The 19,057-nt window shown below is 42.7% G+C and overlaps 2 protein-coding genes across 2 annotated transcripts; both read left to right on the top strand.

Annotated features, from left to right (window-relative positions):
- Positions 1 to 8,395: 8,395 nt before the first annotated feature.
- On the top strand, positions 8,396 to 14,082 carry LOC119337494. The gene is made up of 8 exons (XM_037609656.1): positions 8,396 to 8,626; positions 8,983 to 9,497; positions 9,599 to 9,821; positions 9,900 to 10,100; positions 12,051 to 12,574; positions 12,676 to 12,897; positions 13,069 to 13,138; positions 13,480 to 14,082. Exons 1-6 carry the CDS (start codon positions 8,426 to 8,428, stop codon positions 12,797 to 12,799), a joined length of 1,788 nt encoding a protein of 595 aa, XP_037465553.1. The 5' UTR covers positions 8,396 to 8,425; the 3' UTR covers positions 12,800 to 12,897; positions 13,069 to 13,138; positions 13,480 to 14,082.
- Positions 14,083 to 15,185: 1,103 nt separating this feature from the next.
- On the top strand, positions 15,186 to 18,722 carry LOC119340594 (fasciclin-like arabinogalactan protein 4). Its single transcript, XM_037612520.1, has 4 exons — positions 15,186 to 15,750; positions 15,867 to 16,285; positions 16,916 to 17,257; positions 17,338 to 18,722. The coding sequence occupies exons 1-2, from the start codon at positions 15,273 to 15,275 to the stop codon at positions 15,941 to 15,943; spliced, it is 555 nt and encodes a 184-aa protein (XP_037468417.1). The 5' UTR covers positions 15,186 to 15,272; the 3' UTR covers positions 15,944 to 16,285; positions 16,916 to 17,257; positions 17,338 to 18,722.
- The last annotated feature ends 335 nt before the right edge of the window (positions 18,723 to 19,057 follow it).

The following is a 19,057-nucleotide window of genomic DNA, read 5'->3' as shown; positions in this document are numbered from 1 at the left end:
GGTTCCGATAACCCTCCGGCACTCCGGTTTTCTCCGAAATCACCCGGAACACTTCCGGTGTCCAAATATAGTCGTCCAATATATCAATCTTTATGTCTCAACCATTTCGAGACTCCTCGTTATGTCCGTGATCACATCCGGGACTCCGAACAAACTTCGGTACATCAAAACTTATAAACTCATAATAAAACTGTCATCGTAACGTTAAGCGTGCGGACCCTACGGGTTCGAGAACTATGTAGACATGACCTAGAGCTATTCTCGATCAATAACCAATAGCGGAACCTGGATGCCCATATTGGTTCCTACATATTCTACGAAGATCTTTATCGGTCAAACCGCATAACAACATACGTTGTTCCCTTTGTCATCGGTATGTTACTTGCCCGAGATCTGATCGTCGGTATCCAATACCTAGTTCAATCTCGTTACTGGCAAGTCTCTTTACTCGTTCCGTAATGCATCATTCCGTAACCAACTCATTTGGTCGCATTGCTTGCAAGGCTTATAAAGATGTGCATTACCGAGAGGGCCCAGAGATACCTCTCCGACAATCGGAGTGACAAAACCTAATCTCGAAATACGCCAACTCAACATGTACCTTCGGAGACACCTGTAGTACTCCTTTATAATCACCCAGTTACGTTGTGACGTTTGGTAGCACCCAAAGTGTTCCTCCGGTAAACGGGAGTTGCATAATCTCATAGTTACAGGAACATGTATAAGTCATGAAGAAAGCAATAGCAACATATTAAATGATCAAGTGCTAAGCTAACGGAATGGGTCAAGTCAATCACATCATTCTCCTAATGATGTGATCCCGTTAATCAAATGACAACTCTTTTGTCCATGGTTAGGAAACATAACCATCTTTGATAAACGAGCTAGTCAAGTAGAGGCATACTAGTGACACTATGTTTGTCTATGTATTCACACATGTATTATGTTTCCGATTAATACAATTCTAGCATGAATAATAAACATTTATCATGATATAAGGAAATAAATAATAACTTTATTATTGCCTCTAGGGCATATTTCCTTCACCTATGATGTTTCAGTAGATCGTTTTTGTCCTATGGGTTAATTGGTGATCGTGATTGGTTTGAGTTGCATGTTTTATTATTAGTGTTGTCTTATGGTGCTCTCCGTGTTGCGCAAGCGCGAGGGATCCTCGATGTAGGGTTTGCAATATGTTCATAATTTGCTTATGGTGGGGGGCGTGAGTGACAGAAGCACAAACCCGAGTAAGTAGGTTGTTTGCGTATGGGAATAAAGAGGACTTGATGCCTTATAATGTTATGGTTGGGTTTTACCTTAATGATCTTTAGTAGTTGTGGATGCTTTCTAGAGTTCCAATCATAAGTGCATATGATCCAAGAAGAGAAAGTATGTTAGCTTATGCCTCTCCCTCATATAAAATTGCAATAGTGATTACCGGTATAGTTATCGATTGCCTAGGGACAAATAACTTTCTCGTGACAAAAAGCTCTCTACTAAAACTAACTTAGTTGTGTGTTTATCTAAACAGCCTCTACCTTTTATTTACATGCTCTTTATTATCTTGCAAACCTATCCTATCACACCTACAAAGTACGTCTAGTTTCATACTTGTTCTAGGTAAAGCGAATGTTAAGCGTGCGTAGAGTTATATCAGTGGTCGATAGAACTTGAGGGAATATTTGTTCTACCTTTAGCTCCTCGTTGGGTTTTGACACTCTTACTTATCGAAAGAGGCTACAACTGATCCCCTATACTTGTGGGTTATGAAAGCGCAAGAGCTACTTACACAAAGAAGATGCAGGAAGACACAAGTTTTACCATTGAGCATTAAATGCAATGCCTCATCGCCAAGCTAAACATCAACAAGAAGCCGATGGTATTCAACCCTGGTGATCTCTTCAAGGATCCACTTTCGCAAGGACCGATTCCCCAGTGAGCACAAGTCAAAGCTACTACCTCGAGCATATGGTCCATTCAAGGTATTGGAATGCCACAACAATAATGCATACATGATCGACCTCCCACGTGGTACGTACAACATGAGCAACATCTTCAACGTCAAGGACTTGACCCCTTTCCATGGTGATGAGTATCTCAATTCTAGAGTGAATCTTCCCCAAGGGGGAAGATGGTGCAGAGTACCCCATGGACACCACCATGGTCCCTACACCAACACCTATGCCTCCCAGTGGTCCTATGACAAGAGCCCGCGCACGTGCTATTGAATTCAAGGTGAACTCCTCTTTAAAATTCCCTTGCATTTCAATGAGACATGGTTGCTACCTCAAGCTGTAATGCTAAATGTGATTTGGTATGATGGAATTGAGGAGGAGAGCAAGAAGCGACACAAGGAGGCAAAAGCAGGTGAAACTGCAAAAGTCGGAGGTCAAGTCGAAACCTTCGACCCAACCTCCGGTCGGACACCCGACTTGCTGCATCCGGTATTTAGCTTGGGTTAGATACTCCGAAGTAAAACCCGGCCCAACCTTCGACAAGTTAGAATATCTGACTTAAGTTGGAACATCCGACATGCTTGCGCACATAACAATTGAGGAAATGTAGCTTGTACCCCTTAGCTCGTCCCCAACCTCCAGCCACCTATATATTTCGTACATCTTCCATTTGTTAGGGCTAGCAAAGTATATTGTATTAGACCTTGAGATAGCTTTTCTCATATATCACTCCTTGGAATTCAAGACCTCCTAGGAGAATATTCCCTAGTGGATATCAAGGCCTCCTCCCTTAGGGATTGGAGAAGACTACCTTACAAGACCTCAGTTCCTCTAAGGATTGGGAAGAACTACCTTATTAACTATTTCCTTTCGTTGATTATGGATCTTGGTTCTTGTATGGATTTGTGAGATAGTGGGTTGTGTATCTTGGTTCTCGTTAAGAGACTCCTCTTGTTCTTGTGTTCTTGGGTGTTCATCTTGATTTCCCCCTCCAAGAGTGAAAAGGGCTCAAATCTAGGGTTCCTCCCTACATCAGCATGGCGGTAGTCGGATATAACCTACTGGCTGGGACATGGTGGCATGCCATCTAGAACATGGAACATGCCGAACTGATGAGCCTATCGATTGGGACATGGCATCTTGTAACACCTTGGGAGAGCTAGAATTGGTCACTCTCAGACCCCCCGTGCACCTTGCTCCCAAGTGTTTCTTGCATGTCTCTTGCTTGTTCTTCACGTTCCGAGTACCTCCTCGGGTGCAATCATCCGAGCCGCCTACCATTATAGGAATGTCTCATTGGCAGGTGGTTTGCCAAAAATGGGTGCGAACATTGCCTTGTGAAAAAAGGAAGAGTTTCTATCACGATGCAAAAGTTAGTTGGCGCGAATGTGTTGCAACCAGTAAATCTCCTTTTGATCAAGGAGATTTCCGATAAGAATTTGGACTTCTTTCTGTCGCCCTTGAGTTTCAGCATTTAAAGGCCCACAATGATTTTTTTCAAGTTCCTTCGTCAGCTTTGCAATGTGCTTTTCGGTCCTTTCAAACCTTGTTGATCCCATTGGTGAAGATCGTCAATTACAACGTGAGTTCTAGCCTCATTGATGGACTAATGTCAGCGGGCTTCGCCCTTTCCCATGTCGTGTGAACAATTTCTTGACACCATCTCTTCTTGTAGCCAATGAGCCTCAAAGTGGCGCCTCCATTAGATTACAAGGATGTGAAGCATCAATGTACTCAGTGTCAAGAAAGGGTTTATGATTTGATTGTACTTGTTGTTCATGGATCAGAGTTGCTATTGGGAACTTGTCAGACCAAGCTCCGTTACAAAATGCCTTGTCCAGCCATTCTCTGATCATACCTCTAGCCCATGTGAATGGATCTCCAATAAAATCAGCATCATCAAGCCCGCAATCAGCCAAATAATTCCTGAACACTTGCATCATAGCACTCGGCCTCTGGGCCCCTCCTTCCTTTTTACTGGAGTTCAAGATTTCATTAAGTCTCCAGTGATTAGCAATGGACCAGTTGCACCAGCATGAAAATTCCTCAAATATAATCCCATGACAAGTGCTTCTTATCCCAAGCAAGCTCGCCATAAAATCCACTTAGGCGCCACCCCGCATTAGACCTAGACATGGTCATGCCATCAATATAATTCTAGGATGGAAAATTTAGGACAACTTCATTTGTTTGATTGTAAAACCAGACAAAACCACTAGCTCTACCATGACTTACTACAACATGGGACAAATCAAAACCTAATTGCAGATGTAACTTGGTAGCCTTATCTTTATTCAGATGAGATTTCGACAAAAAATCACATCCGCCCTTGGATTCCAAGAGTTCAAGAATTGTCATGACCGAGAGCATGTGATGTCTAGTATGCAACCTTCTTCTTGTAGACTCGTGTTGGGCCTCCAAGCGCAGAGTTTTGTAGGACAGTAGCAAATTTCCCTCAAGTGGATGACCTAAGGTTTATCAATCCGTGGGAGGCATAGGATGAAGATGGTCTCCCTCAAACAACTCTGCAACCAAATGACAAAGAGTCTCTTGTGTCCCCTACACACCCAATACAATGGTAAATTGTATAGGTGCACTAGTTCGGTGAAGAGATGGTGATACAAGTGTAATATGGATGGTAGATATGGGTTTTTGTAATCTGAAAATATAAAAACAGCAAGGTAACTAGTAACAAAAGTGAGCGACAACGGTATTGCAATGCTTGAAAACAAGGCGTAGGGTTTATACTTTCACTAGTGCAAGTTCTCTCAACAATTATAACATAATTGGATCATATAACAATCCATCAACGTGCAATAAAGAGTCACTCCAAAGTCACTAATAGCGGAGAACAAACGAAGAGATTATTGTAGGGTACGAAACCACCTCAAAATTATTCTTTCTGATCGATCTATTGGGCTATTCCTATAAGTGTCACACACACTGCCCTAGAGTTCATACTAAAATAACACCTTAAGACACACATCAACCAGAACCCTAATGCCATCTAGATACTCCAATGTCACCACAAGTATCCGTGGATTTGATTATACAATATGCATCACATAATCTCAGATTCATCTATTCAAACCAATACAAAGAATTTGAAAGAGTGCCCCGAAGTTTCTACCGGAGAGTCAAGACGAAAACGTGTACCAACCCCTATGCATAAGTTCACAAAGTCACAGAACCCGCAAGTTGATCACCAAAACATACATCAAGTGGATCATATGAATATCCCATTGTCACCACAGATAAGCACACGCAAGACAGACATCAAGTGTTCTCAAATCCTTAAAGACTCAATCTGATAAGATAACTTCAAAGAAAAAACTCAATCCATTACAAGAAGGTAGAGGGGGAGAAACATCATAAGATCCAATTATAGTAGCAAAGCTCGCGGTACATCAAAATCGTGCCAAATCAAGAACATGAGAGAGAGAGAGAGAGATCAAACACATAGCTACTGGTACATACCCTCAGCCCCGAGGGTGAACTACTCCCTCCTCGTCATGGAGAGCGCCGGGATGATGAAGATGGCCACCGGTGATGATTCCCACCTCCGGGTGCCGGAACAGGGCCCCAATTGGTTTTTGGTGGCTAAAGAGGCTTGCGGCGGCGGAACTCCCGATCTAGGTTTCTTTTCGGGGGTTTATGTATTTACATGATTTTTTGGCGCCGGCTTCACGTTAGGGGGGTCCACGAGTCAACGACAAGACCGGAGCACCCTCCCGGAGTTGTAGGGCGCGCCCTCCACCCCTGTGGTTCACTCGGGACTCTTCTGGCCCAAATCTTTTGCTTCGGGGGCTTCTTCTGGTCCATAAAAAATCACCGTAAATTTTCAGGTCATTTGGACCCCGTTTGGTATTCCTTTTCGTAAAACTCAAAAATAAGGAAAAAAACAGAAAACTGGCACTGGGCTCTAAATTAATAGGTTAGTCCCAAAAATCATATAAAATAGCATATAAAACATCTATGACAATTACAATAGCATGAAACAATTAAAAATTATAGATACCTTAGAGACGTATCAACATTGCCATGACAATTCCAAGCCAAAAAACTTATTGCTCCCTTCCTCTTGAATACGTCAACCAGGAGAAGAAATTCCTAACAATAGGAATATGAAGTAGCACAACTCCTTACGACCTCACCACATACACCATGCACATGAGACTGAATCATAAACTACTATACTTAGGGCCTGTTCTGATCTCCTCCCACTCCACGCTTCACAAAATTCTGGAGCGAAGCAGAGCCGAACGATTTTGCTGCTGGAAGCTAGCTTCAGGAAGCTTTGGGCAATTCCAGTGCAAAAAACTAGAGCGAGGCCGACCCAGCTCCACCAAATCGAGAAGATGAAGTTCGCTTATATTACGGCCGATGTGCCACCGCTTAAGAAAACGGTTCGCTCTTTCCCTCGTAAAGAAAACGGTTCGCTCACCCTGGTACGTAACCTTTCCTCTCTCCCTCTAAATGGGCTGGTTTCAGCCGGCCCAAATGCCACCGAACAGGCCAGATCTTGGTCTAGCTGGGCTGCCAGCTAATGTATTGCTAGAAGAAGCTACCGATCGAGCAGAACGGAATGAGATCGCCAGGCAGAGCGAGAAGCTAGCATGAGAAGCTGGTTATGTGAAGTTTTGTGAAGTTGGAGAAGATCAGAACATGCCCTTAGCAGCAAAACTCACGAATACGCCCTCACGAAGGCGGTCAGCGACGGCCCGACAAACATAATCGCTTAAGGAGTCACCCGATAGAAGGAGAAACATTTCACGCTCTGAAAAAGTAACGACCTTACTGTTGGGTTTAGAATGGACAGTTCCTCGTTAAAAAGAAGGAAAATGGACGGTTCAAATAGAGCAACGAGCGCACCGTTCATGATTCTAGTAGCAACTGCTCAAAAAAAAAAAGATGATTCTAGTTGCAGGAGTCACTGTTCATGCCAATCTGGCCATTGACCTCAATCAGACGGCCTAGAGAGGTGCTGTTCATATGTGACTCTGTAGAAGCATATTCACTGGATCTTCCTCCGGCGAGGAGAGGCGGGTGTTAGGGTTTTGCGCCATCCTCCCGCCGCGGCCGCCCTGTTCCGGTACCAGATCTCCACGTCCTCCTTCGTCCACCCATAGCTCGGCCCAGCTCGCGCCGCTGCCGGACGCACTCGCCACAGTCCGCATCTGCCCCGACGAGGTCTCTGCCCAGCCCGCGGTCAAGACCGCCTCTGTCCGAGCCAGCTCGCCCCCAAGCTCGCCCCCTCTGCTATCAGAAGCTTCTGAACTTGTTCCGAGGTAAAACTTCCATTCTATTGCATATGGATGTATGCGCGCTGCTTAATTTGTTATGTGTGCGGGTGGTTTTGCTTTTCCACGTGTATTGCGATGCTTGATTATTTTGGGGACTTCTTATGCCTGATGGAAGGGACGTATCTGATAAAGGATAGCGGATGGCTTGTTTTTCTTTTTATTAGAAAAAAGAAACAGCAGATGGCATGTACAATTGCATAGACCGAGTCGTCCACCTGACTCCAAGCCATGCGTGCGATGCGCTCCACCGGTCACTCCCTCCACCGTACCAGGATAATAGAATTTTTTTTTGAGGGAATGATAATAGAAGTTTTTTTTTGATTAATGGGAATGATAATAGAAGTTGGCTCCGGAGCCCCCCTTTTACATGAGGAAACACATTATGGATCATGAAGCATATTTTTCATTTGTGACCTGTGCAAACGAACACAAGGATGATTACTGCTGTGATCTGCTTTTTTTCTTTCACAGCTCACAGTGATGTACATGAGTCCATCTTTGCAACTTTGGGCAACCTAGTTTGGCTACATTATGGTTTTTTATTTTGTGTACACTTGTTCCACCCTATACAACAATAATAACTTTTCAACTTTCCTGGTTTATTTTAAGTTTATTCTGTAAATGGTCTGCGTAGTCAAATTTGTCTAAACTGTGCTATCTCCGTGATGACTGGATGGTTACTTGTCTAAACTACTTTGTAACTGTTTTCATAGTTTGTTCCAATATTTTTACATCCAGGTACTCAAAACTCCTAAGATGGTGGTTGAGGAACATCCTCAGACCTCTAGGAAGAGGGCTGCAGATAAACAAATCAACAAGGACAATCCTGAGCTTGATGATGGCTCACCAGAGCAAGAGGCAAGGACATTTAAGAAAGCTCGTAAAGAAGTGCTGACAATCAGAACGACTGTTGAGGTTACAAGCCAGCAGCCACTGCCAGCTCCTTCTTCTAATCCTTTCTCTGCAATCAGGTTTACCCCAAGTGATTCTGGTGTTAAGGGAAGTATCCCCATCTCAAAGTCTCCACCTTCTGATGTCGCGACAACAAATGTAAAGGGCAGTGGAGCGGGTGACAAAGTCAATGGTTGCAGCAATGGCAGTCGAAAAGATGCTGACAAGAATGCAGATTGTAACGAGGCAGCAGAGGTTCAGAAGGATGAGTCGGGCATGAAAGATTTGGATGCAGAAAAGAAATCCAATGTCCCAACTGGATCAAACTCTCTACTTATTGGGACTGATAGCAAGGCAGACAGCACAGGCTTAGGAACTGGTGAGGATGGAGTGCTGGTTGTAGAACCCAACGAAGATAGCAGCAAATCATGGGGAATCAAGAGTAAAACAGAAGATGCGGTTGCTGAAGAGAAAAAGGTAAATGAGGATGGACACCTCATAAGCTCAAATCCACTGACTTGCTTGATTTGGCTGGTTTATGTGATTTGCTGCTGCTCTATACTATTAACATTGAATCTATTGGATTGTAGGCATGCTAGATTTCCCAGTTTCTTGAACATTTGACTGTTCTTTCTTCTCATATGGGAGACATCTAAATATGTTTGCATGTCACTTATTGACAATATAAGGCATGCATTCCATATTTCCATGTCAACATTATTTCTATATCTGATGGAATCATCTTCACTTTTGCTCAAAATGGCTGCATATATTATATAATTTCATTTCCATGCTACTTATCTTGATGGTGTGCTTGAATAATCATATGGCAGTGTCTGGCCATGGATGACAACGGCAAGTCAGCTCATATCATGAATGATCTTGCTGATAGACATCTTCAGTCAGTTGTTTGCCTAAAAGTTTGGTGGAGGGATTGGTCTACGGAGGGGAGGAGACCGATTATGCCTCGGGCAACAGGTTCCATCATTTATTCATCTCAGGAGTCCATGCTAATTCTCAGCTGCTCTACAATTTTCAGAAATTTCACCACATGCTTTGGTCCCGCATTTGATACCATTGAAATACTAAATGAGAATATATTTCTTCAAGTGGACTTCTTTGATGGGCATTCAGCTATGGGCATGGTTTATTGCATCAGTTGGTGGAAAGACTTGTGTCTTGTACTTATTCCTTTCCCTGAGAGGACCTATGAACCTGTAAAGTTCATTGATGATGAGAATTTGATGGATCAGTCTATTTACAAAAGGGGAACAAAAGTGTTCTCAATCTTTTGTATACCAAATGGTCAGAAGATTTTGTTTGGCACTACCTCAAATGGTAAAATATGGTGAGTTGTTAACATTTGTTAAAATTTAAAGTGAAAACAGCTTAACTGAAATCTTGTACAAGATATTCACTAAATGCATAACATGTCTTTCTTCACTGCAGTGGCCTCCCAATAATTGGCAATGATTTGGGTCCAGTTTACGATCCTGACTTGGAGTTTTTTGAGTTCACTATGCCGGGGGGAAAGGAGTGTCCTGGGAGACCTGTATTCACAGATAATCTTTTAGTTATGGGTATTTGCACTTGTCGATTTGATAAATTGGAGTTTGCTCTTACGCTTGATCAGATTCGGCGGTGGCTCCATGATTGTTTTGACATCGAGATGGTGAACATTTTTGTTAATTTAGTTTCTGCTTCTCATTTTCCTCATATCTTTCTGACTTTTCTTTAATTATTCCAACAGACAAGTAGTATGAATAAAACAGTAGCCAGATTATCTAGAATCATATCTAAGCTGCCGGTCCCCATTTCCCCCACCCCGCATTCGCCCTGGCAAGGTCTCTACCCAGTCCGCCATCAAGACCACCTATGTCCAAGTCAGCTCACCGCCCAAGCATGCCCAGACGCCCCTCTGCTTCCAGAAGCTGCCAAGCTTGTCCCCAAGGTAAAATTTCCATTTTCTGTTCTTATATATGTATGTATGAAGATGAAACAAGAATAGCATGCGTGGGGGTAGATTTGCAGCAATTATTTGTCATGCTTGATAGTATTTGTTTGGGAACCAATATTCTTCTTATGACTTTTGGAAGGGACATGTCTGGCACACATACGCCAGCAGAAGGAGTCGTCTGTGAAGCATCCTGACTCCAAGCCATGAGTGCTATGCGCAACACCACTCAGTCCTTATCCACCACATTAGGATAATAGACAGTTGGCTCCTGAGCTGTAGTGAGCTCTTTTTTTCTTCTACATTTTAGAAGTTTTTTGAGTTAAAAAACTATGGACCGCGAAGCAGTATTTTCATTTGTAAACTGTGCAAACGAACACAAGGGAGGATGGGAGACTAGTGCTGCGATGTGCTTGTTCTTTTCACAGCTCGCAGAGATGTATATTTTTCCAGGAAAATCTGCCATTCCAAATAATTATTGCAATATTTACATGTGTCTTTCAGTTGAATTTTTTTTTTGCAATTCCAAAAGACAAATAGCTTCGGAGCCGTTAGGAGTTTCCAAGCATCAGTATATGTTTGTGTAGACTGGATTTTGGTTTCTGCCTTTCAATAAAGTATTTCTCATTGTTCATATATAGAAATCCTTCTGCATTAAGTGTTAAAAATACTACCTATGCATTCTGTTGCACATATAACATCCACACTTCTAATTCTAAGAGATATTACCATGGCAGTACCGTGCCAACATCATGATGCAGGGAATGGTTTGTTTCCGCAAACACAGAACTTACCATCTCATATGCTGTTATATTCCGCAGCATATTTTTTCCTTCATGAATATTGTATAATATTTAGCTAGAGCATCGCCAAAGAAACCCCCATATCTTTATATGGAGAGCCTCTTAAAAAAATTCCCTCTCCATATCTCTTCATGCTCCAAGAGTCTCGGGACCACCTTGCAGTGCGTGGTCGTAGCTTCCTCATGTAATTTCTCGATTTGTTGTCTCATTGTCATACGACGACGACTAGCTCTTTGTTGCTGCAGCATACCTAGCACACAAAAAATATCAGCTGTTGAATGCTCAATGCCATGACGGTTCTGCGTTTAGATGTGAACTATGTGTGTTAGGGTTGCTTAGTAATGGTAGCATAGTAATAAACTACACTGACATGTAAAATAGAAAAGACATCAGAAATTTGCATGAATAACGAAGCATCAAGATAATTTTATTTAATTCACATGCCTTGGCATATTATGGATTTTAACATCACAAAAGGGCAATCTTCACATGTTAACTAACAACATATTTTGTTGTTCAAGTCATCTGATCTTGAAACATCGAGCCAAAACCAAAACGCGTATAAGAAATGAAACATTATTTTTGAGCTGTATTGTATCTTTGTTCCTGAAGTAACAAGCCAAATTTCACCGAGAAATAAGGAAGATACTCTCCTGATGGGGTTAGTTGGAGACTGGTTTTCTGCTTTCTGATAAAAAAACAGCAATGGGTTGCGATTAGGATTCAGTTGGAGATGCTTTTACATATACCTGATGGTGCATTGAATGGTTAGGGTCAGAACACACCAGGGGATTTCTCCTTTTTTTTTCTTTATGCACATGTTTGTTGCCTAACTATATTGGCTGTTTTATGCAATTTGCTGCTGCACTATACTCTTCAGATTGAAACTTGTGGATTGTAGACACTAGCTTTTCCAGCTGCTTGAACCTTTGCCTGTTCTTTCTTGCTCATATGGGAAATGCCATGCAAATATGTTTGCATATCTCTTATTGACATTATAAGGCATGCATTCCAGATTCCATGTCAACATTATTTCTACATCTTGTGAAATCATCTTTACTGTACTTAAAATGGCTGCATGTATTATATAATTCCATTTCAGTGTTACTTATCTTAATGATGTGCTTGAATAATCATATGGCAGTGGCTGACCATGGATGACGACCGCAAATCAGCTCGTATCATGTGTGAACTCGCTGATAAGCATCTTGAGTCAGTCATTTCCTTAAAAGTTCAGTGGAAGTATAGCTCTAAGGAGGGGAGGAAACCGATGAGGTCTTACGGAACAGGTTCCATTATCCACTCATCCAAAAAGTTCATTTTAATTCTCAGCTCCTCTAAAGCTTTGAGAGCTTTCACCACACGCCCTGGCCCTGATTTTAATTCAGTTGGGATGCTAAATGAGAATATAATCCTACGAGTGGACTTTCTTGATGGGCATTCAGCTAAGGGGGAAGTATACTGCGTTGATTGGTGGAAGGACTTATGTCTTGTATTTGTTCCTTACCCCAAGAAGTCATATGTCCCTGTTAAATTCATTGACAATGAGGACTTGATGGGTCAGTCTTTTTACAAAAGGGCAACAGAAGTGTTCTCAATTTTCTGCTTCCCCACTTGTCAGAAAGATGACAAGGTTTTATTTGGCACTACCATAAATGGTAAAATCTGGTGAGTTTTTGGCATTTGCTAGAATATAAAGGGAAAACATTATAACTGAAATCTAGTATAAGGTATCCACTAGATGCATAACATGTCTTTCTTTACTGCAGTGGCGGCCCCGTGATTGGCAAGGATTTGGATCCAGTGTATGCTCCTGACTTAGAGTTTTTGAGTTTGATATGCCGGGGTCACTGGGATGTTATGGGGCACCTGTATTCAATGAGAGCCATCTAGTTATGGGAATTTGGATTTGTACGTTTTGTGAGTTCAAATTTGCTCTCAAGATTGATGAGATCCGGCGGTGGCTGCATGATTATTTTACGATCAAGCCGGTGAGCATATTTATTACTTCCTCCGTCCCATAATGTAAGACGTTTTTTGACACTAGTGTAGTGTCAAAAAACGTCTTACATTATGGGACGGAGGGAGTAGTTTAGTTTCTAGCTCTCTTTTTCCTTTTTCCTCAGATCATCCTGACTTTTCTTCAATTATTAATTGAACAGACTAGGAGCATGAATGAAACAATAACCAGAGTATGTGCACGTATAGTTAAATCGCGTGCTTAGAGCAAGGGTATGCATTTCTTGTCTTATCTTCTCATTTTTCTTACTTGTGTGCATAAATACCAATTGCTGAACTAGGGGTCATATGCTTCTGCTATCCAGTTTACTCCTGAAATGAACATAAATTCTTTGTTGGAAAACGAGAACAGAAATTCCTTCTAACCTTGCCCAAACGTAGAGTACGCAAGGGAACTAAAGACGGTTGCAACATGATTGGTAGTGGTTAGGTTGTTTGGTAGCTCTCCCAATATATTCCTATTGCTACCGTCTTATGCACAGTAATAATTAAGTGTGTACCATGTTATTCTTGAATTGGTACCCGTATATTTATATTTATATTTGGTTCCACAGGAAACAGAGTCTGTACAAATGCCACTAAGAAGACCTTCAGTTTAGAATTAGATGTTATACTGACCAAGGCGGCATGGAAAAGTAACGTTGCCTTTGAGGGATGTGTTGTTACCTTTTTTGCTGCGGGCTGATTCTTGGGAAAGTTAAGGGAATGTTATACTGTACAAACAGAGTCTGTACTTTCCTTGATTCTTGGGGAAAGTCAAGGGAATGCATAACAGGATGAGGTAACGGTGTGGTTTACGAACCTTCTGCGTTGTATTGGGAGCTTACTTGATTCAGACGGGTGTAAATATAGGGCGTGGTTGCTGTATCCTGTATGAGACGTTTTACATGTCTAATGATGATGCCAAAACAAGGAGTCATCTATTTTGGAACGGAGGGAGTACATGGTAGTACTACTGTGGCTGAAGTTTTTGGTCTACTGTTAAAGCCCTGACAAAATATTCTGCCTCTTCCACGAAGGAGCACCAGCTCCGGTTCATCGCCCCACCCTCCGGCGACCATGCTGCGAGGCCGCTCCAGAAACTAATTGTATTCAAGTAGCTCTTCTTCAGAAACTACTTGTTCGCTGAAGCATAGCATTATTAATGGTCAGTTCATCAATGGATGAATCATGCCAGATCTATTTGATTTGCATATATCCCTGTAACGGCGGGTCATCAGGTATAATGAAAGGCTTTTATAATGTTCAGTTCAACCGATGAGAAATTGTAATCCGATCTATTTTCCATCCCAGAAAATTCATCTCTCGGTGCATCGACGTGGAGACGAACAAGACAACACTTATGAGAAATCGCATCACAATTAAAGCTCGAAAGGAAAAAAAAGCCGGGTTCATCGTCCCGGGATGACAACCAGGAATCAACAACGAACGGCGGGAGAATCGGTGGGGAATCGGAGGGGTCTTACACAACTTATCGAGATCGAGTCTGGGGTTGAAGAAGCGGGTGTATGTGTATTCCCTCTGTACGGGGTCGTACTCGCGTCGAGATGATTTGGCCCCCTCCCCTCCGCCGGCTGCTCCTGCTTCTTCAACATCCGCTCGTCAGCCTCCCGATATTTTTCTCGGGCAACCGCCACGGCAGGAAAATCGCCGCCCGCCTGGGAGATTTTTTTTAGGGTTTGGGAGATTTTTTTTTTGAAATGTTGGGAGATTATTTGTTGAGGGGATCAGAACGATACTGGTTGATTTTCCTTTTTTTAGGCAAACATAGATTGATATTCTTTTTTGGGGGGTTAGGGGAAACCACGACCGAGCGAGTGGGCCGGCCCACTTCCTCAGAAACCAAGAGAAAACAGCCATCGACCGATTTCTATACTTATACTTACTAGTATTAAATGTGTCTCAAAAAAAAAAAAACTTACTAGTATTAAATTCCCTCAAAAAAAACTTATTATTTATTATTTATTATTATTATTATATTAGTATTAAATAAGCAAACATTTTCTTTCTTAAAGTCACCCCATGCAGTGTACACAATCTCAGCTGTACCGTCAGATTATCCCAACTAATTAGATCTAACAGACTACATTGATCCAATCTGACGTCTCGGATGCACTTAGCGATAATTTCTACCGCACCGCACTCTGCCAATATTTCGTCCGCCAATGCGTGTTCCAGGAAACGTATTCAATCTCCTGTCACCTCCATTCGCCATTTCCATCTGCCCCGCCGCCACGATCTACGCCGCCACAACTACGCTGCTACATCCTCCGCACAAGGCCGCCCCATCCACGTAGGGCACGGGCTGCCACGACCTCTGTCCGCGGCTGCCCCATTCACTCCGGCAATGCAACACCAAGACCTCAGCCCCCCGACCGTGCTTGGCCCCCATCCACGCCAGCGAATCGGCGCGGCTCGCCGGACGGCGGATGCGCAAGATCGGTGCCGTGCCGGTGACCTCATGGTCGCGGGCGGCTATGGCAGCTCGGCCGTCGTGGTCCGCTCAACGGCGCCCTCCTCGTGGTCGAACTCCACCTTCGTCGGCGCCATCACTAACGACCCGTGCAACGTCAGCGTGCTCGTGGTGGGCGGCCTCATCGTCCCCTACGGCTTCGACATCGCCGCGACCGTCTCCAACAGCCACCGGTCCTCCGCAGGCAACATCACTCGCGTCCTCACCGAAGCCCGGGGGTTCAATGTGGCCGCCTCCTTGCTCGAGGCCTCCGGCGTCACGGATGACTTCGAGGCCGATGAGCGCGGCGCCCGCATCACCATCTTTGCCCTCCTCGCGCAAGGCACCTCCCTGCACGCGACCAGCAATGCGGGTTCGTCCATATCCTGATTTGCATATTCCTCATGCCAATTCATCTTTTCTCTACCATCCTTTGGCGAGATGTATCTTTCTCTGAACTGAAGTTGACTCGAAGCTATCGTACTGCAGGTGTATGCACCCTCGACCCGTTCGAAGAAATGCCGGACCACAACGGTCACAATGATGGCCCTGTACATTGGAATTAAAAAGGTGCGTGCTGGTGGATGCTTTTGATTTGTGGCTACCCTGCTTTGGATGTGCATACCTATGTCTTCAAAATCGTCTGGATCACCTGCTGTAACGTGGATCACTTGTTATCTGAAAGTTGTGAATTAGCGGTACTAATTGTGGAATGTGGAGGCCTGTACCAAATTACTGACGAAAAACGCGTTGGTGCTATGGTATAAGAGCATGACTGAGGAAACATTCATGCTCGGAATCATAGGCACGGAGATGTTGTGGTCCAAGGTTCAAGTGAAGGAAGAGGATTATCGTACGAGAGACAACAGTGGAACATGAGAAGTGCCTTGCGTGATCCATGTGCTTGGGTGAGCACATTGCATTTGATTGAATTTATGCCTTAGCTTTAGTGCATTAGTTGAGACTTGCATTTGCTGATACATACTCCCTCCGCCTGAAAATACTTGTCATCAAAATGGATAAAAAGAGACGTATCTAAAACTAAAATACATCTAGATACAATCCCTTTTATCCAGTTTGATGACAAGTATTTCGGGACGGAGGGAGTATTAGTTTGTTTTCTTATACTCTACAAAAATTATATCTGGATTTATGTGGTGGCATGTACTGCTGCATGTTTCCTACATAAGAGGCTCATATTTATCTTATGATTTCGCATCAGGAAGTTACTGCAGCAGAATCAAGCCAATGTTTAACAATCATGGACCAACTTTATCTTTCCTTAATTGCAGAATATGCATAACTATAGCTTGGCATTTGCCTATTGTTTAAAGAAGAAAATTTTATACTATTTGGTTTAACTCTCTTGATGCTAGATGCTTTTCCTCTCTGAAATAGAAGCCTGGGACTAATCTTTCATGTTAGCCTGCATGTTTTGATTCTTGGGATTCTTATGAACATAGAAGGATTCTCCTGAATTTCCCATCCATTGAAGTCCTGTAAAACTCGCTAATTTGGTCCTAATTTTTGGCTTGCAGGTCATCCCGGTGCTCCTCTATTCCTCCTCTGCTCAGCGACGTGGTCACTGCTGTGCTGCTGGATGGTGGAAGCTGGTGCTTGACTGTGGGGGCACAGCAGAACCACTCCTCCAGCTGCCACTGCTGTTACCTCATGCGACCGCTGCTATTGATAGGTACATTCTTTTATTCGCAAGTAAAGCCATTGTCAAAACCAACAATTTGCATCATCACTGAGCATGATTGCTACATAATTAGCATGAGATCTTTAGACATGTGAATGTCCAACTGCCATTGTCAACGTGACAGTGAGAAGAACATCGTTATAGAGTATCTTCCAAGTTAGAGATGGCATCCTGCAAGGTCAGGATTTACTCAAATGTTTATTTATTTATTTAGAGGAGGCCTTACTTTTAACATCTCGAACAATTTCCCTTCTATAGGTGTGGGCGTTCGTCAAGCTGTCGCGGGAGTCCGTCGTCATGCTCTTCAATAAGATTTTGTACCTCTTCATGCTCATTGTCCTGACAAGCGACATCCAATATGGGTAGATTTTTGTTCATTCACTGAGTATCTGGTACTTACCGGCTACTCTTATTACTTGACTGCTGAGCTCACAATCAGAACGGCAATTTGATGAGAACATTCTGAAGTAACTAAATAAGCTTCCTTCCCTTTTATTCTACATGCTTTGAATACTAACTATAGCTGACAAAGCACTTTTTCAGCATGTTCATAGAGGCATCGAAAGGTATGCTCTCCATGTCCCTCGATGCTGCTATCAGGTTAGATTAGTTAAAGCTACACATAACTTTTGCTCTTTGCTCTAATTCTCATCTTGTTGAGGATTAATTTCTTGGCAAGCAGTTTGATCAGATTACTCTTTGTAGTGGTACAATTTCCCAGTCACAATTTTTTTCCTTTATACCCAAGGATAAGTTGGAGTATAAAATTGAAGTGGATATTGTTAGGCAGCGCATATTGTTGTAGATCTATGCCTGCCTGCACTATGCACCATTTCATTCAGGCAGATTGGATGTAACATAAATTTATTGTAACATCCAGAAAAATTAGCAAGCTAGCTCAAAATACATGGATATGCTATTGAGTTATCGGTTGTGAAATATTTGAAGCTGCCCAAAAGAGAAATAGTGGTTCAGAGCCATCACCCACTCAACCTGCAGAGAGTTGCATGGGGAAAACTACCTTTAATATACAAGAGTTCCTTCTTGCACCTACACTATAAAAATAGGGATATGAAAGACATTGGATCATAGTTCACTGAACATTGTTTTACTCTTTGCTCCATGCTATTTAAATTACATATTATAGCAATTAAAATATTCCTACGTGTCTGGCTATGTCTTGCCTTGCTACTTGGGCGCCATCAATGTCCGTTTATCGGTTTCTATGCAGATAAACAGAGCAAAATACGTCAAGTGTCATAATATTTGTACCTACTACTGATACATGATTTTTTTTGCTGAAGCTCTCAAAGGTGTAGCATGCAAGCTTTATAATATAGGTTTGATTTCAGAGTTGATCTGTGGATTATGATTGTAACTTGGTTCATTTCTGCGACTGGAGTGACTGAACACATGCAGCCCTGCAGGCGGACACCTCGAAACAGATACCTCAATGTCCTGGCAAGTTCTACTCCTGAAATCAGCGTCTGTGGCTTGAGCAAATGTCATCGGCATCCGGTGGTAGATTTTTAATGTATCTTGTATAATGTATGTAACCTGCTAATTTTGCAAGGCAGTTTCTGAAATGTAACTTCAAATGACTTCCTTTCATCACTTTTGAAATAAGGAAATCCGCGCATCTATGATTGATATTTTATCTTCAAGATGACTAAATTTAATAGAATTGTATTTTTGGAAGAACTTGCAACCTAAAGAAGTACAGAAATTTAGTGTGCAGAGTAATGTAATAGTAAAGAACAATTGCCTCTAATGACTCGGTTTTCTCTGTACCTCACATCACGTAGGGTGATAGGATCAAGCTTCCCAGTGCCTTATTTAGTTATTTGGAACATGCCTTGCACGTGCATCTACTACCTCTATAAAAGCATGAAGGGCGAAGAATAAAATAGTCTTGACCATCCAACCATGCTTATCTGATGGTGGTGACGGTGGGAGGGAATGAGGATGCCCAAGATCT

This window comes from Triticum dicoccoides, chromosome 7B (genome assembly GCF_002162155.2).
Source record: "Triticum dicoccoides isolate Atlit2015 ecotype Zavitan chromosome 7B, WEW_v2.0, whole genome shotgun sequence".
NCBI classification, from domain to species: domain Eukaryota; kingdom Viridiplantae; phylum Streptophyta; class Magnoliopsida; order Poales; family Poaceae; genus Triticum; species Triticum dicoccoides.
Note: the sequence above shows the minus strand (reverse complement) of the source record. Positions and strands in the feature narration are given on the sequence as shown.

Coding starts and splice junctions, on each gene's coding strand:
- LOC119337494 (XM_037609656.1), top strand. CDS start 8,426: ATGAAAGATTTGGATGCAGAAAAGAAATCCAATGTCCCAACTGGATCA. Junction 9,822..9,899: donor ATTGTTTTGACATCGAGATG/GTGAACATTTTT, acceptor TTATTCCAACAG/ACAAGTAGTATGAATAAAAC. Junction 12,575..12,675: donor ACCATAAATGGTAAAATCTG/GTGAGTTTTTGG, acceptor TCTTTACTGCAG/TGGCGGCCCCGTGATTGGCA.
- LOC119340594 (XM_037612520.1), top strand. CDS start 15,273: ATGCAACACCAAGACCTCAGCCCCCCGACCGTGCTTGGCCCCCATCCA. Junction 15,751..15,866: donor GCACGCGACCAGCAATGCGG/GTTCGTCCATAT, acceptor ATCGTACTGCAG/GTGTATGCACCCTCGACCCG.